This window comes from Dama dama, chromosome 27 (assembly GCF_033118175.1).
Source record: "Dama dama isolate Ldn47 chromosome 27, ASM3311817v1, whole genome shotgun sequence".
Taxonomy (NCBI): Eukaryota; Metazoa; Chordata; class Mammalia; order Artiodactyla; family Cervidae; genus Dama; species Dama dama.
This window is the reverse complement of record NC_083707.1, coordinates 61,612,922-61,638,272: the sequence shown is the minus strand read 5'-3', so window position 1 is coordinate 61,638,272 and position 25,351 is coordinate 61,612,922. Positions and strand designations below refer to the sequence as shown.

The 25,351-nt window shown below is 39.5% G+C and overlaps 1 protein-coding gene across 1 annotated transcript; it reads right to left on the bottom strand.

Annotated features, from left to right (window-relative positions):
- Positions 1-672: 672 nt before the first annotated feature.
- LOC133047635 (ovalbumin-related protein X-like) lies at positions 673-13,883 on the bottom strand. The gene is made up of 6 exons (XM_061130926.1): positions 13,785-13,883; positions 8,827-8,856; positions 8,444-8,528; positions 5,285-5,427; positions 2,695-2,850; positions 673-1,068 (listed from the first exon to the last, which is right to left on the bottom strand). Exons 1-6 carry the CDS (start codon positions 13,881-13,883, stop codon positions 673-675), a joined length of 909 nt encoding a protein of 302 aa, XP_060986909.1.
- Between the last annotated feature and the right edge of the window lie 11,468 nt (positions 13,884-25,351).

Below are 25,351 nucleotides of genomic sequence, written 5' to 3'. Positions count from 1 at the left end.
TAAAGGCATTCTGAGTTTTAGCATCCTATAAATAAGGTTCTGAGTGAATTGAAGGCTACCTAAGAAAGAATTGCTATGGATAACAAAACAGAAACAGATTCACAGATACAAACAGCAAACTAGTGGTTACCAGTGGGTGATGGGAGCTGAGGACACAACAGGGAAAGGGGATGAAGAGGTAATACTGCTAGGTATGAAAAACCAAAATGCAAATATACATTGTACAGCACAGGAAATATAATCAATATTTTATAATGACTTTATATGGAGTATAACCTATAAAAATATTGAATAACTATATTGTACTCCTGAAACCAATATAATATTGTAAGTCAACCATACTTCAGTTAAAATAAGTAAATAGATATAAATAAATGGGGAATTTTACAGTATGTGCATTATATCTCAATAAAGCTATTATTTTTTTAAAAGGAAAAAAAGAAATGGTATGGATTATAATTTTTTAAGAAATGTAATTAATAGTGTGCTATAACTTGTTTAGTCAAAGTCAACCAAACCAAGAAAGGATGGGTTGGATGTTCTACATGAGATAGTTGAAGGCAAAACTTTGCTAAAAAGTGTGGTGTATCCCTTTTAGTTGTACTTATACTGAGAGTTTTCTGCAAGCTAATTTCAAGAATCAGAAAGCTGACTATAAATCCCATCCCTTCCTTAAGGGTTGGAGACTCTGCCATAGAAAAGAATCATCTTAGTTTCCTTGTGTAAGATAAAGAAGAGAAAAGGATGATCCACCTTGACTATTTCAGGATTTTCCACTTCGATTGTTTGGTTGGTTAGGGTGAACTCTGAACCACTCTCATTAACCTCCAACATGGCCTTATGGATTATCTTGGAGACCCCGAGGCCTCCTCCTGCAATTATGCCAGACAAGTTAGCCCTCGAGCGGTCAAAGACATCCGCCATTCCCAGAGCTGTCAGTATGGCTGCCAGGTCTTCATGGTACCCCTCGAGCCTGAGCTGGGGCAGATGCAGGACCACAGCTGTGTCTTTCATGTTGCCTGAGCTTATCCAGTTATTGAGTTTCTCATGAGTGATCTCTTTGGTAACCTATGGGAAAGAAAGAAGAAAAATATGAACATTTTTATTTAGAAAATAAAATTATACCAAAATGTGAAATATCCTAAGGATTAGATGTGAGGCTGTAAATAGGTAAAGCTACTTCTCATTGTTTGGAAAGCAGAATCTATAAGAATAAGTGGGGAAAGTGCAACCATGTTCAATAACTGAATATGAGTCATGCAGCCCTGGGATCTATGCCTTGGCACACCATCTGAGAGTTACTTGGAAAAGCAATAATTTATCACAGGGAAAGTCTACTTTTGTTTCTCTCATGGTCCCTCTCTAAGCTGCACTATTTATGTATTATAACAATAAAATTTATATATGTGCCTATCCTCCCTTTTGGCCACATTGAAAGGCATCTTTGGAACCTGAGATCTTCAGATTCTGACAACATAAGTTGTAATTCTAGGCTGCTGTTTTTGTTGTTGTTAGTTGTTCAATCATATCTGACTCTTTGTGACCCCTTGGACTGTGGCCCACCAGGCTCCTCTGTCCATGGGATTTCCCAGGCAAGAATACTAGAATGGGTTGCCATTTCCTCCTCCAGGGGATCTTCCTGACCCAATGATGGAACCTGCATCTCCTGCTTTGGCAGGTGGATTCTTTACCACTGAGCCATCTGGAAAGCCCAATTCCAGGCTGACCAGTGTGAATTTCTACCTCAACTCCAACCAGAATTCTCATTAGTCAGACATCCACAGAGACTGAATTTATATCAAACTAACATTTCTGGATCATAATCTCAAATGTGAAAGCAATCGTAGAGGAGGCCCTTCAAGGAGCATCTGAGACACCCACCAGCATCAGCTTGAGAAGTCCTAACGTTGACCACCCACTTCTTCATAAACAGCCTGGTTTGGTGGCTGCACAGCTCAGCTTGCAAGAAAGACCTCTCCCATTTTGACCATAAATCTGCTTCCCTGTAATTGGTGCCTATCAGTTTTAGTTCTCACTCTGGGAACTACGCAAAATTAGTCCATTTCTTCTTTCATGTGACAACTAAATATTTTAATACAATCAACGTACTCCCTAAACTACTGTCCCTTTTCTCATTCATCTCTCAATTCCTTTAGTCCAAAAGAGGTGTTGATACATAACATATAAAAACTACATGTAAAATAACAACCCATGAAGACCGGAAGAGAATGCACGTGACTGTGCTTTCAAAACTTAAAGCCAAAACCATTAGAAGTAACATACCCTAGTGTGTGGGTGCTTTATTTGGGGATTCTTTTGCTTTTTAAGTGCACATAGCCACTTCTTAGCCTTTTGGCTAAGATCAAGCATAGTATGGGGGCTTCTGGGGTAGCACAGTGGCAGAAAATCCACCTGCCAATGCAGGAGACACAAGAGATGCAGATTCAATCCCTGGGTCGGGAAGATCCCCTGGAGGAGGTCGTGGCAACCCACTCCAGTATTCTAGCCTGGACAGAGGAGCCTGGAGGGCTAGAGTCCATGGGGTCACAGAGCGTCGAACACAACTGAGCAACTAAGCACACAGCACTGCATGAGGCATGAGCAGTTATTTGGAATCTCCAGCTTCCTGCATGCGTAATTTTCAAGCCCAGACCCTTTTCTGGTGTCTGTGGCTGCAAAGACTGAGTGGTTTACCTGTCCCAGACCGACATCCTTGCTGGGTAGGATGATGACCATACTCAGGTGATCCTCCACATCGGGCAGCTCCAGAACCTGCCCTGAAGGCTCTGTGATGGAGCCCAGTTTCAAGTGCCCTTGCAGACGCATCATCTGGACAGATTTGCTTTGAGACTATGAAAGCAACAACAGTGAGACAACAAAGCCAGCTCCTTTCTGTGTTTCCATTTAAAGCATGAGGAATTTACAGCTTATCCTCCATAGTTTCCCACAAGGAGTGACCACACCAAAATCTATCCATCTTGCCACAGAAATATCAATGATTGGTCATTGTTGTACTGATTGAAAGGGGAGAAGGTAGCCTAAATTAAGTAGCTACTGAACTGCAAAGTGTTTATGCCTTTCAATATATTATTTTTAGTCAACTGTACGTTTTTGATGTCCAGAAGCAGTTGATTTACTTCAAAGAGTTGAGAAATAAGCATCATAAGATCTTATCAGGATAACCATTTTTTAAAAGTTGAACAGGTCCTTTGAAGAACATAATTTAGTGTCTTTCCAGCTCAAGTAATGACTAATCTGGACCAATTAACAGCACTGGGCTGCAAATTACAAAATAGCTACAAAAGATTAATAGCAAAGCACGTAGCAATGTGCTAAGTGAATTCCACATACTGAGGTTAGTTAAAGAAATTTAGTTATGACCATAACTTATTTTATGTTTTTCTCTTTGAAAGGCCAGTCATAACATAAAGATAGCTGCATCATGTAAACCAAATGGACCAGATTTTCCTGTGAAAATAAAGATTTTGACATTAATTTGTCAGATTCTGACTTGTTTCCCCTAGAAAGTCTGCTTGCTTTGGGGTATGTTTGCCCCTTTAAGTAGCTCTCTATGATCCCTATTAAAATCTCCATTCCATTTTCCTTATACTGTGGTCCCCAAACTTGGCTAATCTTTGGAAGGACCTACAAGGGTTACTTAAAAGTACAATACTCAAGCACTTCTTGCAAATCAGAATCTCCAGGAATGTGGCCCTGGTATTTGCATTAAAATTTTTTAAAAAACCTACAGCTTGTAATAGCAATATAATTTCACTATATGTCCAATGACCACAATATGTGATGACAATATTGTTTGGAAAGATAATACTGGATAATTCCAGCTGTGACTAATATGTTTGACTAGGGAATTATGTTTTCCTTAAAGTCATTCGCTATTTCTTTTACATGAAAAAGTATTCATGTAATGAGTATTCTAATATACTTATCCAGAAATACAAACCCTCTGTAATTTTACAGTTGGCTATAACAAATGCTTAATTGACCAATAATGGCAAGCATTTTTGGAAATATATTTGATAGAGTATATACAGTTGATAGTTTAGGAATTTGTTTATAATATACAGACCCATTCTTTCTTGTTAAATAACAAGTATTATTTTGGTTACAGCCTGACATTTAGGATATGTTGAGGACACAAAGAAAAGTTGGTTGGACTTCCCTGGTGGTTCAGTGGTTAGGACTCAACACTTCCAATGCAAGGGGCAAGTGTTTGATCCCTGATCAGGGAACTAAGATCCCACATGCTGCACAGCATGGCCAAAAATTAAAAACTTAAAAAATTTTTAAATATATTAAGAAGGAAAGAAGCTGGGGAGATTGTGGATAGCAGAAGGACAGCCTACCTAGAAACTTTTTATTTATCTATTTATTTTTAAAATATTTATTTACTTATTTGGCTGTGCCAGGTTTTACTTGCAGCACACAGCATTTTTAGTTGCGCCGTGTGGGATCTAGTTCCCTGACCGGGGATAGAACTTGGGCCTCCTGCATTGAGAACATGAAGTCTTAGCCACTGGACCACCAGGAAATCCCAGGAACCATTTATTCTGATTATGAATATTGTTCTCCAGTTTTGCTTAGCCTCTCAAGTTCACACCCACTTTACAATTGACCTACACTATAAGCATCTATTGCAGTTATTATCTACTACCTGATTTCATTTCCAGTTTGCAGTAAATGGAATTGCTTAACAATGGTTTAAGTTTAGTCCAAAGCCCAGACTTGCCTTAAACCTGTCCAAGGTCTATGTTTTATTCCAGTTTTTCAATTATGCAACTGTCATGCTAAACAGAGTGAAATCAAATAAAAGTTTCATTAATCTATTAATAAATCTGGACTTTATCTGTTAGGTACTTGGGATAGTCACTTGGAAATTAACCTATCTAAGGCCAGAAATTATTTAACATATTTTAAGGCAAAATTTTGTTGGTTCATTGGAAGGACTGATGCTGAAGCTGAAACTCCAATATTTTAGCCACCTCATGCGAAGAGTTGACTCATTGAAAAAGGCCCTGATGCTGGGAGGGATTGGGAGCAGGAGGAGAAGCAGACGACAGAGGATGAGATGGCTGGATGGCATCACCGACTCAATGGACATGGGTATGAGTAAACGCTGGGAGTTGGTGATGAACAGGGAGGCCTGGCGTGCTGCGATTCATGGGGTTGCAAAGAGCTGGACACAGCTGAGTGACTGAACTGAACTGAAGGCAAAATTTGCAGGGATCAGCTTTAAGAGAAAAAGCAAACTAAGTCAAGAGTCTACCTCATCCAATCTGAAAGCCATGGCCACAGTCTGGTCTTTTTGAAATGCATACTTCCAGGCCCCTCTGAAGGAGATGGCATTAACCAGCACCAACTGGTCGGAGGATGTGAGGCTACTGGGGAACAAGAGCTCCTTAACTTCACCTTTGGGAGGAGAAACAGTGAGGTTATATGTGACTGATTATGCAATGGAAATTGGTTTCATTGGTTTTGCTTTACATTTTGACCCATCTTTGAATTTATATTTGTATTAGTAATCACCACCTGATATATTCAGGTGAGCCAAGAAGACTTTTGAGTAAATATCTAAATAGTGACAATTCTGTGATACTCAAGTGAAGCCGTTATTTAAGGCACTAAACTTCAGCCTGACTTTTCACCCCCTAGAACGAGCCCATTCATTGTGTCCAAGGGCCTGGGGCCACCCTCTCGGCACCTGGAAGGTGTCATGGACTTAAGTGGCTATCTTATCTTACTGTCATGTCATGTGTCATGGACCTGTTTGCAAAATGTAATGCATTTGTGCTTTAAGGAAAATTTGGTTTTGCAAAAATTAAATTAATTAGATAATGTAGAATGCAATAGAAAGTAAAGTGAGTGTATAGCCTACCTGCCTACTTTATGGTTGTGGAAATGGGCAAGCATGATTAATTTATATAACATTAAGTTGCCCAGTGAAGAGATGGTTTATAAATACCAATACATTAACCATTTACATTTGACTTTGTTGTGACATTCCTCCTGGTACCATCCTATGTTGAAAGCAATGACTATCTGAGTCAATGATTTTACAGATCACTTCTGTTATCCAGTGATTTTCTATAATAATCAAACAAAAGAAATAACTGGGAAAGTTGCAGAAGAAAGACTTGACCTTTTATGCTTCCTCACTTCTCAAGAGTAAAATTGATAAGCTGTTAGGAACTTTCATTTTATGAAATGGAAAGAGTCTTGAGATATTTAACACCTGGTACTAGAATAACCAGTTATCCACATGGAAGAAAGAAGAACCGTTCCCCCTCTTTCTCATCCTACATTAAAGTCAGCTTGAGGTGCATCATAAACCTAAATGTAAACACTAAAGCAATAAATCTACTAAAAGAAAACAGAGAACATCTTTGTGACCTTAAGTAAGCAAAACTTTCTTAGAAAATACACAGAAAGCACAAACCATTGATAAAGTGGACTTCATTTAAAATTAGAAACTTCTGCTCATCAAAAATACAGTGAACAAAACAAATACAGAGACTAAGAGAAAATATTAGCAGCATAGGTGTCTAACAAAATATTTGTATCCAGAATATATAAAGAATTCTTGCAACTCAATAATAAAAAGTAAATAATGCAATCAAAAATGAGCAAATAAACTGAACAGAGCTTCATAAATTAAGATATATTAAAGACCAACAGTCACTGAAAAAGATGCTCAATATTTATAGTCACCAGAGAAATGCAAATAAAGACCACAATGAGATACTACTACATATCTACCAAAAGAGTTAAGAAAAATATATACCACACCAAAAATCAGAGAGGATTTGGAGTAACTGGAATTTTCATACAGTCCTGGTGAGAATGTAAAATGTTCAGCCACTTTGGAAATCTATTTGGCAGTTGCTTAAGAAGTTAAACATCCATCCATATGGTCTAAGACTTAGAATTTATGCTGAGTATTTACTCAAGAGAAATGAAAAATAAAGAATGCAAAAGCTTTTTACAAAAGGGTTCATAGTAACACTATTTATAATAGCCCAAAACTAGATATGACCCAGATATCCAACAAAAAGAAAAAGGATAAACAAACTGGTATATTCACACAGTGGAATATTTCTCAGAAATAAAAAGGCATGAGTCACTGATATATCCAAATACATAAATGATCTTAAAAATAACATACTGAATGAAAAAACACAAAATAGTACATCCTGTAATACTTCACTTATTTGAAGCTTTAGGATAGGTAAAATTAACCTGTGATGTAGAATAAAATCACTGGTTGCTCGGGAACAGATGTGGAAGAAATTTTCAGGGTAAAGGAAATGCTCTGTGTCATGATATACATTTCTCAAAACTGCCTGAATACATGTTTTAAGACCTGAATGAGTCACTGAATGTAAATACGCCTAAAAGAAAAAAGAAGGTGGAGAGAAAGAAGATGACATAGATCTCCTACCTTTTGTCTTATTTTCAATCTGTGCATTAATTTGTATTCTGGCTTCTTCTAAGTGATTTTTGAAATCCAGATTTTCAGGTCTTAGTTTATATAATTTTTTAATACAGTCTAAGTATTTCTATAAAATGAGCATAGAAAAATAAGACATAGCATATAAATTGAGATTTTAAAACATTTAGACCATACATGGTAGGAATTATATGAAGGGGGAAAAATATATTAAATACTGTAATGTAGGTCTAGGTCCAAGCTAGTAAAATATATATACAACTTTCTTGCTTTCAGAAGATGTTTAAATAAAATGAACATATTACTTCAGGATGTTATTTCACGATAAGAACAATTCTCTTCTTTTAAGCCTCTGAGATTGTACCTTATACTTATAACTGCATGATTAGGATTATCAAACTTGCATAATAAGAGTCCTCAACTTGGAGTTCCAAAATATTAATTCCTCTCTTATTATTGATACAAAAATTTTGTTAGTGTTGTTTTTAATTATAAATTATATAAAATTGTGTTCTTTATGCTTCACCTGGGTCCATATGAAACACAACTGAACATGTGACAAACTTGCATTTGAAAATTAAAGCTTTCACATTTTTTCTACATGAAATGAAATGCATATATAAAATATATTGCAAGCTATCTGTCTAAATATAAGAAAAGATATAATATACACGTGTGCAAGCTCAGTTGCTTGGACTCTTGTATCCAACTCTTTGTGACCCCACAGACTGTATACTGCCAGGCTTGTCTGCCCATGGGATTTCCAGGCAAGAACACTGGAGTGAGTTAACATTTCCTTCTTCATTATATATATAACATAATATATATTTTCTACTTTCTCACCATTGTAGTAGCACAAACAATACTAGATTAAATTAAATGAAGACAGAAAGGAAAGACTTCTACCCTACTTATGGAAAAATGCCTTATTTTAACTCACCAGGAGGAATGGATGGGCTTTTTCTGCAAACAACCCACTTGCCATGCGGACTTGACTATGGCTGGGCTTGCTGATTTCATAGAGAAGTGCTTGAATGAGTGAATGGACTGCTCTATCTTCACACTAAAGGGAAGTTTAAAAACACTGAAAACAGGGACCTGTTCTCACACACGTAAGTATCAACTGAAGTTACACAAGCGGCTCTTGGGTTTGCATTAGGACATGCCGTGAAAGTGAAAAAGTGAAGTCACTTAGTAGTGTCTGACTCTTTGAAATCCCATGGACTGTAGCCTACCATGCTCCTCCATCCATGGGATTTTCCAGCAAGAGTACCAGAGTGGGCTGCCATTGCCTTCTCCAGAGGATCTTCCCGACCCAGAGATCAAACCTGGGTCTCCCACAGGGTAAGCAGATGCTTTACCGTCTGAGCCACCAGGAAGTCCAGGACATGCTGTAGCAGAACAAAAACAGCTTCAAAGAGTAATTCTACCATTAGGATGTATGGAAATGTCTGCCTTTCACCAAGCAGAGTGGCCTGACGATCTGATAACAACGCATCACAGTCATCTACCGGTGTGAGGGCCCTGCTAGGCCTCTGCCCTGCTCAGAGCTTGCCCTGTCTCCTCCACAAGATGGCCCGAGCACACATATCAGTGCTGACATATTTAATATAGTTTGTGTCAGGAAAAATGATTTTCTGTATCTTGTAATAAAGGAGAATTCTGAGCAATAAAGTTTGGTCTTAGTAGCCCCACCATAGATACTAGTGAGAAAGTCACATCTAAAACACTACAGAAAGTATACATTACAAATTTCCCCTAAAAATTAGCAATATGGAAAAACATCGAACACTAAAACTCATAAAGATATGCTACGGAGAAGGAAATGGCAATCTACTCCAGTATTCATGCCTGGAGCATCCCATGGACAGAGGAGCCTGGTGGGCTACAGTCCATGCGGTCGCAAGAGTCGGACATGACTTAGCGACTAAACCACCACCACCATCTTTAGCTAAAGTGAAAGTGTTAGTTGTTCAGTCGTGTCTGACTTTTTGTGACCCCATGGACTGTGGTCCGCCAGGCTTCCCTGTCCATGGGATTCTCCAGGTAAGAATACTGGAGTGGTTTGCCATTCCCTTCTGCAGGGGATCTTCCCAACCCAGGGATCAAGCCCAGATCTCCTGCTTGGCAGGCAGATTGTTTACCGTCTGAGCCACCATTTCCCCCCAAATGATATATTTATTCCTAGTGAGCACTGACCCTGGGCCAGGCACAGTTTGAAGCACTTCTATTGCCTGAGTCGCCTTGGGGGTTCCATCCAGAAAACTCTTTGAGAATAATCTCTCTTCTGCTGCTTTTCTTTAAAGGCTAGGGCTCTATCTCAAATTTTTGACAGTTCTCATTTTCTCATCTCTTATTTCTAAATTTCAGCATGATTATTTTAAAACAGCAAACCCAGAAGGTTGACTGTATCAACATGAAAGTGAAAGGCTCAAACATGTCTGGAATAAATACTCTGTTTTATTGCCTTAAGCCTTTAGTCCTCATGGACTGAAGAGAGACTGCTATAAGAGAAGTAAAAAGGAAAGTAAGAATTATATCTACCCTTGTGTTCGAAGAATTTGCAGTTCTTGTTAACTCTTTCAAGTGCAGCACCTACAATGGCAAACAAAGAATCTGTGTCAAAATGTATGTAAATACCTCTCCATAAGACCAGGTGTGTGTGTGTGTCTGTGTGTGTATGACTGTGTGTGCTCAATCACGTCCAACTCTTTGCTATTGAACCTGTGTCTCTTGCATCTCCTGCATTAGCAGGCAAATTCTTTGCCACTAGCATCACCTGGGAAGCCCCTCCCCCCCATATACAAATCACTTTCTTGCTATAAGTGTTAAGCTCTTACATTTTTACGAACTTTCTGTGATTCACACCATCTTTCTTCTCATCTGTATATTAGTTTTGCTCCTCATTTTTTAAAAAGATGGAAGTCCCTTATATATTTAAAAAAAAAAAAAAGAAGTCCCTAGATCATGAAGTAGTATGCCTTATGACACAGGGGTGCATGCTTGCAGTCATGTTCAAATCTTGGCGATGCCATGAACTGTAGCCCACCAAGCTCTTCTGTCCATGGGATTTCCCAGGGAAGAACATGGGAGTGGGTAGCCATTCCCTTCTCCAGGGGATCTATTCAACCCAGCGTTTGAACGTGGCAGATTCTTTACTGTCTGAGCCACCGCAGAAGCCTTTAAAAAAAAAAAAGTTGTCAAAGAGGACTCATGTGCTCTTAGGCAGAAGTCTAACCATTAAAGTGTCAAAGACGTACAGGCACTGACTAGTACTCATCTTTGTAGGTAGAAGGCAAACTTCGAGGCAGAATGAAACCTGAAGGTTTAGAAGAATATTTCAAAATCATTTCTATTGTCACTTAATTTGTTCATCCCTACCTTCCCAGTTGTGAAACATAGTACAAACCCAACAAGTATTTGTTGAATGTAGAACAAATAGTTGTATGGATAAAGAAATGAATCTTAATTTCTTCATGGGCAATTAATGGCATTGCTTACTTACCGGGCAGACAAGATAATGGATGAATTCACATAATAGGTAATTATTTTTAAATGATTTTTATAAACATTATCTTATTTGACACTCACAGTATCCCCTTGAGATTTCATAGCTTGTATCATTTTCTCCACTAAGAATTAATATTTGCTATAGTCCTATTGACTTAAAAGCGGTATAATTATACTTTTCTAAGGAAGGCCTTCATCAGAGAACAACTGAAATAAAACATTGCAATCTCTTCAAACATTTAACGGGTGAGTACATTTAATTTGTTTTGTGTGATTCCCTAGAGCCTGTCAGGCTATAGTCCACGGAGTCATAAAGAGTTGAACACAACTGAGCACTATCCAGAGCAAGAGAGCCCAAGAGTAAAGACGGGGTAAGAAGCAGCAGGTATCAGCAGGTATAGCTTTCTTAACATACGTGGAAGAGGACATGATTTGCGTGTGTGTGTATCTTTTAAGAACAGAAAAGTGATGGGGGGCTATGCTTATAGAAAAGCAAATTTTAACTCAAGGCTAGAAAGAACTTTCTAAAATGTAGAGTTGTCTGATTCTTTTGTTAAAAAAAATCAGGGACTTCCCTGGTAGCTCAGACAGTAAAGCGTCTGCCTACAGTGCAGGACACCTCGGTTTGATCCCTGGGTCAGGAAGATCCCCTGGAGAAGGAAAGGGCAACCCACTCCAGTATTCTTGCCTGAAGAATCCCATGGATGGAGGAGCCTGATGGGCTACAGTCCATGGGGTTGCAAAGAATAGGACACGACTGGGTGACTTCACTTTCATTTTCACCTTGTTAAAAAACTACTTCACATTAAACTCTGCCTCATCAGAGGACTTCGCATAATCTCTTGCCTGCTGGGTCCCTGTGTAGACTAAATCATAGAGTGGAGAGTGGGAAATTTATGGTTTCTTCCAGTTCTGAGATTGCCTGATGATCTCCAAATCATAGGGATTCCCAGGTGGTGCAGTGGTAAAGAGTCTGCTTGCCAATGCAGGAGACACAAGAGACGTGGGTTCAAACCCTGGGTTGGGAAGATCCCCTAGAGTAGGAATCCTTCCTTGGTGGTTCAGACTGAAAATAATCTGCCTGAGCCAAGTTCAGTCCCTGGGTCTGGAAGACCCCCTGGAGAAGGGAATGGCAACTCTCTCCATTATTTTTGCCTAGAGAATTCCATGGACAAGGGAACCTGGAAGGCTACAGTCCATGGGGTCGCACAGAGTCAGACACGACTGAGTGACTAACATTTTCACTTTCTTTCCTGGAACAGGAATTGGCCACCAATTCCGGTATTCTTGCCTGGAAAATTCCATGCACAAAGGAGCCTGATGGGCTACAGTCCATGATGTCACAAAAAGTCAGACATGACTGACCCCAAGCACGCTCTCCTATATCAGAAGGCATTTTGTTCCATAATTTAGGGACTTGGAATGCATAGTGTCCCTGATGTTGCTGCAGTGGTGGTCCTCACCCTAATCAAAAGAGAGCATGATGGTTGAACCTAGAATTCTGAGCACTGGACTCAGTCTTTGAATGTTGTAAAATAATTGTTAACAGGATGAAAATATGAGAATTTTTCTCCATTTGTATGGAAATCAGCAAGGGAACTTTTTGAATTATTTGGTTCCCTCTTAACTCAGAAAAGACAAAGAAGTATTTCTACTCCAGACTCTATCTCTGCCTAACTTGTGCCCTTAACACAATGACCCCACCATCTTTCTGCTTGCAAAACCTCAGACGTGCACAGGTGTAGACAGAGTCACCTGCTGGCATGCTCTCACTTTGAAGGGAGAGAGAGAGAGGAGGGGTGCATCTACATGTACTCATCCCAGGATGATTTGTAAAGATTCCCAGATCATCCTCATTCTCAGCTAGTTCTCCCTGTCCACAAACATGAATTTATTGAGCATACATTCTGGGTAAGGCACTGGAGACCTCTTCACCAATTGCATGGAAATGGAATAAAATTGAACACAAGAGCATTTACATTTAGCTTTTCTTGAGTTTAAATATATTATTAAATTCAGGATTTGACTCCAGCCTTCCAGATTCATTTCCAATTTAAATCCCAACCGGAGAGAAGCTTTGTTCCACGAGTCAGTCATTCCCTCTGTAATAAGCAGAGAGATGATTAAGGTATGTTGAAAGATGTCTACTAAAGAAATAGTTTTTCTAGTCACCCAAAATTATTGGTTGAGTTAAAGCGCTGCTGATCTCCTTGGGAAGATAATTGCATAGTCTGTAAATCCTTGCAAAATGTTCTTTGTGTGTCTCACAGCAGGAAGGCCCTGGGGACACAAGGATGCAAATGGGTGGGGGTGGAGGTGGGGAGTCCCCATCGACCAGGTTGCCCTCCTTCATTGCCTCTCCCTGTTCAGCCTCTGCTGAGCCCACTCATCCCCTGCCTCTTAGAACAGAGCTATGGGAAATCTTATTGTTTGTCTTTTTGATAGAGCTAATATGACAGGTCTCCTCAAGTGAAGGTGAACAGTCTCTTGTGTTTACAGAATTGGGCAACTACGTGTGTGTTAGTCACTCAGTCATGTCTGACTCTCCCAAACTCCATGGACTATAGGCCACCAGGCTCCTCTGTCCATGGGATTCTCCAGGCAAGAGTACTGGAGGGGGTTGCCATTCCCTTCTCCAGGGGATCTTCCCCACCCAGGGATAGAACCCAGGTCTCCTGCATTGCAGGCAGATTCTTTACCATCTGAGCCACCCGGGAAGCTGCATCTACGAAATCTCCATAACAAGTCAGGGTTTGAAATTGTTCCTTGACTGTCTGTAGACGTGGCTGAAAGTGTGTCTGTGACTTACCTTCTCCATCTGGGATGCACTGTTTCCTCTGGCCCCGAAAAGCACCACAGCCAAGGCGGACAGGAGACTCAAGGGAGAAAGGAGCACATTCTCAACCATGTGGTCACAGCTCAGCTCTTTAAATACATCAAAGCAGAACCGCGAATTTGCCACACTGAGTGAGTCCATTCCTTTATCTGGGGTCTAGAATACAAAGGCAGAGGTCGACAACAACAGAAATGTAGGTCAAAACATTGCTATTTCAATTTATCTCTAATGAGAGTAAGAATTATTTCAATGTTGTGAACCCTAGATCCTCAAATAGGGTCTTTATGGAAACAAACAAAAAAAAAAAAACAGATTTTGGAGTCAAATACATTTCCACCTCTGCCACGTTCTAGCTTTATGTCCCTAGGCAAATTACTTAAATTCTCCTAGTTTCTATCTTTTCTTTTGCAAAAGTGGTTAAACGACAGTTTCCTTATAGGATTAGCATGAGGATTAAATCACGTACTGTTTGTAAAGCATCTGGGACTGCATATATTACATGGACAAATTTGGCAGTGAATATGGTCATTACTGTTGCCATTGTTACCGTGATTAGTCCATTCGGTTAAAGTAATGACAAAGAGGACAAGGTTATAATAGTGATCCCAATGGATACATAACCTCACTTGAGTCTAAAGTACACAAAAGCGACTGACTGAGTGAGAGGGTGGGGGCACACCATTCGAAATCCACTTCATCACTAGAAAAACATCTCAAAGTGCTTACCTCCCTTCATAGGTTGATGGCACCGTCAACACATGTAATGGAGCGTATTATACATATACATGGGCTTCCCTGGTCACTCGGTGGTAAAGAAGCCGCCTGCAATGCAGGAGACGCAGGAGATATCGGTTCAATCCCTGGGTGAGGAAAAACCCTGGAGGAGGGCATAGCAGCCCACTCCAGTATTCTTGCCTGGAGAATTCCATGGAGAGAGGAGCCTAATGGGCGTCCATGGGGTTGCAAAGAGCTGGACGCAACTGACCACACACACACACACACATACACACGTGTGTGTGTATATACACACATACATGTTATTACTATTTTCTTACATATATAATAAATATATAATTTGATGGTGCCATATGGCATGCAAGATCTTAGTTCCCCAACCAGGGATTGAACCCACACCCAGGAGTGGAAGTGCAGAGTCTTAAGCACTGAACAGCCAAGAAAGACCCTATATTTCAATATATACATGTATATATATCAGTTGCTTAGTCACTTCTGACTGTTTGCAACCCTATGGACTGTAGCCCACCAAGATCCTCTGTCCACGAGGATTACAACTAAATCTTCCCCTATACTTTGTGAGATATCATCACCAATTACAAAAATCATGGCAAAGAAAGAAGAAGAGACAATTTAGTATTTGCATTTTTACCTTGTCTTCAGGTTGGTTATAGTTCTGCTTGGTGAGCTCAGAGCTGTGTCTGTAACGCAGAGACTTACACTGCACTCAGCACTCACAGTTTGCTCCTCCTGTGTTCTCAGAATTTCGTTCCACAAGTCATTTTCCTTGCATTGTGAACTGACTTCAAGTATTTATGCAAAAGGATAGAGAGTGAGCCAGCTGACGTATGCATTGTAAAATAGACTGCAACCTTGGGTCAACAGAGTGACCCAAGAAATGTATAGGAAAAAATGAAACATTTAATGGCATGGATTTTATGTAATAAATTAAGTAGCATTTTTAAATTAGCCATAATGTGTATGTCTATGTTACACACACACTGTGGCTACAACAACAATTTCTTGGTGTTTAAAAGCCAGAGTGGAGGAATTTTGTCTTGAGCACTGGCATCAAGTTTCTTTTCTGACTCCTACAATGAGACATAGTGAATGAAAATGCTCTTCTGTCTGGCATGGAGGTGGCCAAGAACAGAGTAATCCTCACTGAGTAAGAATTTCAAACCTACCTCATGACAAACATAGGGAGGATTCCCACAAGAAGTGAGTGACAGATCAGCTGTAGCTCCAACTCAGAGAGAGACCAGTACGGTATCTTAGAATGTTAGCAAGGAAGAGGTCTCAGGGAGCATATTTTCACAGATTTTCTGTCCCTACTAAGAACTAATTTTTATCCTGTGACCCAGGATATATCTTCAATACTGAACAAAGGATTTCACAAACAAAACATTGAAAGCAGAACCTCCATATGGCCCAGTAATTTCACTTCTGGGTATTTACTCTAATTCAAAGAGATATATGCACACCAATGTTCACTGCAGCATCATTTGCAACAACCAAGATATCACAGCAACCTAAATGTCCATGGACAGATGAGTGGATAGAGAAGATGTGTTACTTATATGCAATGGAATATTCTAAACTGTAAAAAAATGAAGTCTTGCCATTTGCAGCAACATGGGTGGATGCAGGAAGTATTATATTAAGTGAAACAGCAGAGACAGACAAAAAGTTGATCTCAGTCATAGAAGGAATCTAAAAACAAAACAAACTAAATGACATAAAAACAACTCATAGTTACAGAAAACTACTAAGCCTTAAAGTATTTCTTCTAAAAATAGACATATGTTTTTTAAAATGTATTTATGAAGAATCCTTCCAACAAATTATTAGCTAACACTAACTGGGTGAAATTGAAGTGAAATCCAGGCTCATGTACTAGCAACTTCTTATCAAATTGCACACACACAACACACACACAAACACACACACATATATACATAGATATAGACGCTTTTAGTTTTAAAAACAGTGTCCAAACTATAAATATAAGCACAGGAAGAAGAGGCTAATTAATAGAAGAAAAAGATCCAAAGCCATTTAAAAAAAAGAAAAGAGCTAGAATTTAGATCCTTTGTATTTCCTAATGGAAATGACTCCTGATTTGTGTAGGTTTAATCCCTGTGTTGGGAAGATCCCCTGGAATAGGAAATGGCAACCCATTCCAGTATTCTTGCCTGGAGAATCCCATGGAGAGAGGAGCCTGGAGGGCTACAGTCCATAGCGTCAAAAAGAGTCAGACACGACTATACATCTAAGTACCCACACATGTGAGAGAAACGGACTTCAAAATGATGCAAGTCTTCTCTAAAGCCTCAAGGAAACATACCTTGAATCAGACTTCCACCAATTTAGAGAACTTTACATCTCTGATATTCAGTCCTGGGGAGAGCTTGGATTCAAAAAGGAAAAGCAGGGAGGGATGGTTCACAGGGAGAAAAGAACTTCACAGAGACTGATTAATCTGTATAGATGCTGTTCCCCCAGAGACACAAAGAACAGCCATTTTGGGCGGGGGGCAGTTAATAATTCACTAGCTAACTATTCATAGAACCAGTAAATTGTTTGTGAATAAATGTCTGGAGCATTGTTCAATAGTTTATGTGCTACTATTTCCTGTAAACATTCTCTTAACCAAAGAACACTTGCTGGTTTTTCTTGCCTGTAAAGTCCCTGACCTATAAAGGCTCTGATTAATAGCTAGGAGTGAAGGTGTGTGTCCCTGTCTATTGTTCTAGATGTTTAAAGGAACATGTCATAGTATGTGCTCACCCCTGGAGCCTGAATTCCACAGAACTTGCACCCATCTAGTGGTCCTTGGCTCTTGCATTTGCTTTGTGCTGCAATGAATGGTTCCCACCCAGAATGTCCTCATTTAGGTATATATTCCAGGGATTTTTTTAATGACCTGATATTTATTAGATTCTCATAAACATTCATTTTCATTTATTTACTAAAATTGTCCCTTTTTCTGACCACCCCATGTGGCATGCTTAAAACTCAACATTCAAAAAACAAAGATCATGGCACCTGGTCCCATCACTTCATGGCAAATAGATGGGGAAACAGTGGAAACAGTGACAGACTTTATATTTTCTTGGGCTCCAAAATCATGGCAGATGGTGACTGAAGCCATGAAATTAAAAGACACTTGCTCCTTGGAAGAAAAGCTATGACCAACCTAGACAGCATATTAAAAGGCAGAGACTTTACTTTGCCAACAAAGGTCCATTTAGTCAAAGCTATGGTTTTTCCAGTGGTCATGTATGGATATGAGAGTTGGACCATAAAGAAAGCTGATTGCTAAAGAATTGATGCTTTTGAACTGTGTGTTAGAAAAGACTCTTAAAAGTCCCTTGGACTGCAAGGAGATCCAACCAGTCAGTCCTAAAGAAAATCAGTCCCGAATGTTCATTGGAAGGACTGATGCTGAAACTGAAGCTCCAAATACTCTGACCACCTGATGCAAAGAACTGACTCATTAGAAAAGACCCTGATGCTGGGAAAGATTGAAGGCAAGAGGAAAAGGGGACAACAGAGGATGACATGGTCGGATGGCATCACCTACTCGATGGACATGAGTTTGAGCAGGCTCCGGGAGCTGGTGATGGACAGGAAGCCTGGTGTGCTGCAGTCCATGGGGTCACAGAGTCGGACACAACTGAGTGACTGAACTGATGTGGCACACAGGATCTTAGTTACCCACCAAGGGATTGAAACTGTGCCCTCTGCAGTGGAAGCATGGATTCTTAACCACTAGACCACCAGAGAAGTCTCTAAAATTATTCTCTTTTAATTGAAATATAGCTGATTTACAATGTTTCAGGTGTCCAGCAAAATGATTCAATTAAATATGGATTCTCTTTCAGATTTTTTTCTATTATTATAGGATATTATAAGATTCATTGGACTTATCACACTGCCTACAACTTGTGAACATTGTGACAGCTTTTTCCAGTCTAAGAATCAAGCTCTTAGCGGCACTGACAAGTCTAGTCTGAAGAGGTGCACTTGGAAAGAAACACCTTTAAAGGTGGATTGTTTCTTTAAATATGTGAAAAGCATTTCGGTCCATCTTTTCTTTCCTCCATGCTTTCCTCTGCATTCTGCATCCTTCTCTCTCACTTCCAGTGCACTGAGTACATATGAGCATGTATTGCTTTGCTTAAATTACAAGCCAAATTAGGCAAAAATTCAAAGGTTTTCTAAAATATATGTGCCATACATATTATTTGGGGCTTCCCTGGTTGCTCAGATGGTAAAGAATCCGCCTGCAATGTGAGAGACCTGGGTTTGATCCCTGGGTTGGAAAGATCCCCTAGAGGAAGACATGGCAACCCACTCCAGTATTCTTGCCTGGAGAATCCCATGGACAGAGGAGCCTGCAGGCTACAGTCCATGGGGTGGCACAGAGTCAGACACGACTGAGTGACTAAGCCCAGCATGCATATTATTTATATATATGTATATGTAAGCTTTGCTATTACACTTGATAAAAGTTTGCTAAAGAACATTCAAGAAAAAGAAGAGATGGAGTAACTGGAAAACATAAACTAAAAGAAACAGAAACACTGAATATGAAATAGGAAAAGTGGAACAAGCTAGATAAAAGATCATCATATAGTCCAGTTGTTTTCAAACATGGCCTAAACATTTAGCTAACTAAAAAATTTATTACATTTTTATTCCATTTTGACTTAGTATGAATAGAATGCTAGATTTCTAATTAAAAAAATAGATATGCAACAAGTAACAAAGGTTTACTGTACAGTACAGGGAATTACAATCAATATCTTATAATAACCTATAATGGAAAATAATATCAAAAATAATATATGTGTATATGTATAAATGAATCACCTTGTTGTGCACTGGAAACACTGTAAGTCAACTATACTTCAATAATATATATGTTAAAAAATTACAAGCCAAGAATAAAGCTCCATATTTATAAAAGATTAGTCACTCTAGCTTCACTTAAGTATCCTGCATCCAGTACAATGCTGTTCTTGTCTAGACTCACAAAGCCACAGGCAAGGTACAAGCAGAAGACAGAGAGGATCAAAGGAAGGTCGCATGACACAATTAAGTTCTGAAAGTCAGCAGGCTATCTGCTTTGTTAGGTAAGTTTCCTGTGCTTTCTCTTCTCAAAAGTACTGCTGGTATCTACAGTGAGGATTATCTTATTGTTAGACACATGCTTTTCTAGTAATGGGTCTTCACATATTCTAGGTTGTCTATTGGGACAGAAACTAAATATTAGCATCAAGAGATACCCGGATGATTAAAGACACATAATGCTTTCTCTGTTGAGTAGAATCTGTCAGTGAAGCATGCACTGGAGAGAAATTTGAAAGGGAGCAGAAGATCACTGTCCTTTCTCTTAGAGAGCTTGTACTTAGGGGAGTATATTACTAGAAGAGTTTATGTTATTCTTCTATTACAGTACAAATTGTCGGAAAGTTTATTATTAAGAGAAATAATACCTAGCCGCATGAAATCAACTGAAAGCCTGCTGCTGCTGCTGCTGCTGAGTCACAGTCATGTCCGATTCTGTGCGACCCCGGAGACAGCAGCCCACCAGGCTCCACCGTCCCTGGGATTCTCCAGGCAAGAACACTGGAGTGGGCTGCCATTTCCTTCTTCAAGGCAGGAAAGTGAAAAGTTAAAGTGAAGTTGCTCTGTCATGTCCAACTCTTCACGGCCCCGTGGAATGTAGCCTACTAGGCTCCTCCATCCATGGGATTTTCCAGGCAAGAGTACTGGAGTGGGTGCCAGTACTGGGTGCCATTTCCTTCTCCACCTGAAAGTCTAGATGACCCAAACATGAGAACATGTAGCATGTAATTATGAATTTGCCCAAATTTATAAGGGGTGTGGTCTTCCAGAAAAGCCTGAGGTCATCAAAGACACTTGGCGTCAAGCGGTAAGCACGCTAGAGAAGGGGTGAGCCATGTGAGGAGCTAGAGAGTGAGATGGGAAGACTCAGCATAGCCAGGGCACAGTGAGGTTTGCCGTGAAGTCCAAGGCATGTCGTGACAGAGCACAGATCATCTCAGGCAGTTGCTTAATGTCTATGAAACTTATTTTCCTTATGAAATGAGAATAGCAATAATAAATAATAATTTCCACCTTACAGGTTTGTAAGGAGAATTGAGATGAGGTCTGAGATCATTTTATAAATGATAAGCAGGGGGGACTTCCCTGGTGGTCCAGTGGTTAAGACTTTACCTTCCAGTGTAGGGGGATGATTGTTTGATCCCTGGTTGGGAAACTAAGATCCCAAATGCCTCAAGGCCAAAAAACCACAACATAAACAACAGATGCAATATTGTAACAAATTCAATAAAGACTTTAAAGATGGTTCACGTCAAAAAAAGTCTTAAAAAAGTAAAGTAAATAAGCTATGATTATGATGATAATGAAGGTGATAATGATATTTCTCCTCTCTATTAAAAGTTGTGAGAGAAAGCTTTTTTCTGCTCCTTTAGAAATAGAAGCTCCAATGATGCTCTTCCCCTCACCTTAGACATCTTCCCTTTGTTTAAGTTTGGTATGTGTTTAGCAGAACACAGAATGCTCTCAAGGAGCCACTGATGGAGGTAGAAACAAGTGTGTGTGGATATGATGTGTTTTGTGAGTCAACCTGAGGGGATATCTCCACGAAGAACATGAATGTGATCAGGTTTTGAACAATAAAATTACTATGAGTTAATAAGCAAACATTTCATGCAAAGATGGGCTCGATAAAGGATAGAAATGGTATGGACCTAACAGAAACAGAAGATATTAAGAAGAGGTGGCAAGAATACACAGAAGAACTGTACAAAAAAGATCTTCATGACCCAGATAATCACGATAGTGTGATCATTCACCTAGAGCCAGACATCCTGAAATGTGAAGTCAAGTGGGCCTTAGAAAGCATCACTATGGACAAAGCTAGTGGAGGTGAAGTGAAGTAAGCCAGAAAGATAAAGAACATTACAGCATACTAACACATATATATGGAATTTAGAAAGATGGTAACGATAACCCTATATGCAAAACAGAAAAAGAGACACAGAAATACAGAACAGACTTTTGAACTCTGTGGGAGAATGTGAGGGTGGGATATTTCAAAAGAACAGCATGTATACTATCTATGGTGAAACAGATCACCAGCCCAGGTGGGATGCATGAGACAAGTGCTCGGGCCTGGTGCACTGGGAAGACCCAGAGGAATCGGGTGGAGAGGGAGGTGGGAGGGGGGATCGGGATGGGGAATACGTGTAAATCCATGGCTGATTCATATCAATGTATGACAAAACCCACTGAAATGTTGTGAAGTAATTAGCCTCCAACTAAAAAAAAAAAAAGAATTCCAATTGAGCTCTTTCAAATCCTGAATGATGATGCTGTAAAAGTGCTGCACTCATTATGTCAGCAAATTTGGAAAACTCAGCAGTGGCCACAGGACTGGAAAAGGTCAGTTTTCATTCCAATCCCAAAGAAAGGCAATGCCAAAGAATGCTCGAACTACCACACAATTGCACTCATCTCACACGCTAGTTAAGTAATGCTCAAAATTCTCCAAGCCAGGCTTGAACAGTACCTGAACTGTGAACTCCAAGATGTTCAAGCTGGTTCTAGAAAAGGCAGAGGAACCAGAGATCAAATTGCCAACATCTGCTGGATCATTGAAAAAGCAAGAGAATTCCAGAAAAATATCTATTTCAGCATTATTGACTATGCCAAAACCTTTGACTGTGTGGATCACAATAAACTGTGGAAAATTCTTTTTTATTTATTTTTATTAGTTGGAGGCTAATTATTTTACAATATTGTAGTGGTTTTTGCCATACATTGACATGAATCAGCCACAGATTTACATGTGTTCCCCATCCTGATCCCCCCTCCCGCCTCCCTCCCCATCCGATCCCCCTGGGTCTTCCCAGTGCACCAGCCCTGAGCACTTGTCTCATGCATCCAACCTGGGCTGGTGATCTGTTTCACCCTTGATAGTATACTTGTTTCAATGTTATTCTCTCAGAACATCCCACCCTTGCCTTCTCCCACAGAGTCCAAAAGTCTGTTCTGTACTTCTGTGTCTGTTTTTCTGTTTTGCATATAAGGTTATCGTTACCATCTTTTTAAATTCCATATATATACATTAGTATACTGTAATGGTCTTTATCTTTCTGGCTTACTTCACTCTGTATAATGGGCTCCAGTTTCATCCATCTCATTAGAACTGATTCAAATGAATTCTTTTTTAATGGCTGAGTAATATTCCATAGTGTATATGTACCACAGCTTCCTTATCCATTCGTCTGCTGATGGGCATCTAGGTTGCTTCCATGTCCTGGCTATTATAAACAGTGCTGTGATAAACATTGGGGTGCACGTGCCTCTTTCAGATCTGGTTTCCTCGGTATGTATGCCCAGAAGTGGGATTGCTGGGTCATATGGCAGTTCTAATTCCAGTTTTTTAAGAAATCTCCACACTGTTCTCCATAGTGGCTGTACTAGTTTGCATTCCCACCAACAGTGTAAGTAGGTTCCCTTTTCTCCACATCCTCTCCAGCATTTATTGCTTGTAGACTTTTGGATAGCAGCCATCCTGACTGGCGTGTAATGATACCTCACTGTGGTTTTGATTTGCATTTCTCTGATAATGAGTGATGTTGAGCATCTTTTCATGTGTTTGTTAGCCATCTGTATGTCTTCTTTGGAGAAATGTCTGTTTAGTTCTTTGACCCATTTTTTGATTGGTTCATTTATTTTTCTGGAATTGAGCTGCAGGAGTTGCTTGTATATTTTTGAGATTAATCCTTTGTCTGTTGCTTTGTTTGCTATTATTTTCTCCCATTCTGAGGGCGGTCTTTTCACCTTGCTTATAGTTTCCTTTGTTGTGCAAAAGCTTTTAAGTTTCATTAGGTCCCATTTGTTTATTCTTGCTTTTATGTCCAATATTCTGGGAGGTGGGTCATAGAGGATCCTGCTGTGATTTATGTCGGAGAGTGTTTTGCCTATGTTCTCCTCTAGGAATTTTATTAAACTGTGGAAAATTCTTAAAGAGATGGGAATACCAGACCATCTTACCTGTCTCTTGAGAAACCTATATGCAGGTCAGGAAGCAACAGTTAGAACTGGACATGGAACAACAGGCTGGTTCCAAATAGGAAAAGGAGTACATCAAAGCTGTATATTGTCACCCTGCTTATTTAACTTATATGCAGAGTACATCATGAAAAACGCTGGGCTGGAAGAAGCACAAGCTGGAATCAAGATTGCGGGAGAAATATCAATAACCTCAGATATGCAGATGACACCACCCTTATCACAGAAAGTGAAAAGGAACTAAAAAGTCTCTTGATGAAAGTGAAAGAGGAGAGTGAAAAAGTTGGCTTAAAGCTCAACATTCAGAAAACTAAGATCATGGCATCTGATCCCATCATTTCATGGGAAATAGATGGGGAAACAGTGGAAACAGTGTCAGACTTTATTTTGGGGGGCTCCAAAATCACTGCAGATGGTGATTGCAGCCATGAAATTAAAAGATGCTTACTCCTTGGAAGGAAAGTTATGACCAACCTAGATAGCATATTTAAAAGCAGAGACATTACTTTGCCAACAAAGGTCCATCTGGTCAAGGCTGTGGTTTTTCCAGTGGTCATGTATGGATGTGAGAGTTGGACAGTGAAGAAAGCTGAGCGCCGAAGAATTGATGCTTTTGAACTGTGGTGTTGGAGAAGACTCTTGAGAGTTCCTTGGACTGCAAGGAGATCCAACCGGTCCATCCTAGAAGAGATCAGTCCTGGATGTTCATTGGAAGGACTGATGTTGATGCTGAAACTGCAGTACTTGGCCACCTCATGCGAAGAGTTGACTCATTGGAAAAGATCCTAATGCTGGGAAGGATTGGGGGCAGGAGGAGAAGGGGATGACAGAGGATGAGATGGCTGGACGGCATCACTGAGTCAATGGACATGGGTTTGGGTAGACTCCGGGAGCTGGTGATGGACAGGGAGGCCTGGTGTGCTGCGATTCATGGGGATGCAAAGAGTCAGACACGACTGAGCGACTGAACTGAACTGAACTGGATATATGCAAATTATGTAACCTTATGAATTTAAATTCTAATATTTAATTTTAAATTAAATGATCTGCTTATGTAAGTATCTGTAAAAGTAACTTTTGTGTGTAATAAAATAGCAACATTGACCAAATCATATTTATATTAAAAAAGCATTCTTTCTTTTAGTTGCTTGCTTGGCCTAGAAAAGAGTGCCAATACTCCCACAATTCGTCCAAGAACAATCACAAGGTATAATTATTTTGTATTTCTTTATTCTGATAAATAAAGAAAAAAAAACAAACTACACAGCATATGAAATAATACTCTATAAACAAATGGCAAAAGTTAAAAGACACTAATTTAATATTTGAAAAGCTATGTACACATCAAATCTCTACCAAGGAAAGGCTGAAACGTGTCAACTCAAAATTATTGATGAAATATTTTGCTGGTTCCCAATCCTAAATCCATAATTTTTAGCGTCTAGATTAGATACTAATTTCAAACCAGATATATTAAAAGTCAATTCTGATGTCTTCTTAGCTCAGCAGGAAAAGTTATCCTTGACACTTATTTCCAGCAGCTGGATCTTCTTCCTAGATATTTGCAATGAAACTAGAATATCTGTGATAACTACAGTCTCAAAAAATATCCCTAGGGTTGCTTCTACATTACTACTCTAACATTACAGGTAGAGCATTCCACAGTTCCCAGATAGTATACCCAGATC

Excerpts from the sequence above, each read along its gene's own strand:
- LOC133047635 (XM_061130926.1), bottom strand. The coding sequence starts at position 13,883 with ATGGTTGAGAATGTGCTCCTTTCTCCCTTGAGTCTCCTGTCCGCCTTG. Across the intron at positions 2,851-5,284 it reads TGGCTTTCAGATTGGATGAG|TCTCAAAGCAAATCTGTCCA; the intron begins GTAGACTCTTGA and ends TTGCTTTCATAG. Across the intron at positions 1,069-2,694 it reads AGGATGTCGGTCTGGGACAG|GTTACCAAAGAGATCACTCA; the intron begins GTAAACCACTCA and ends TCTTTCCCATAG.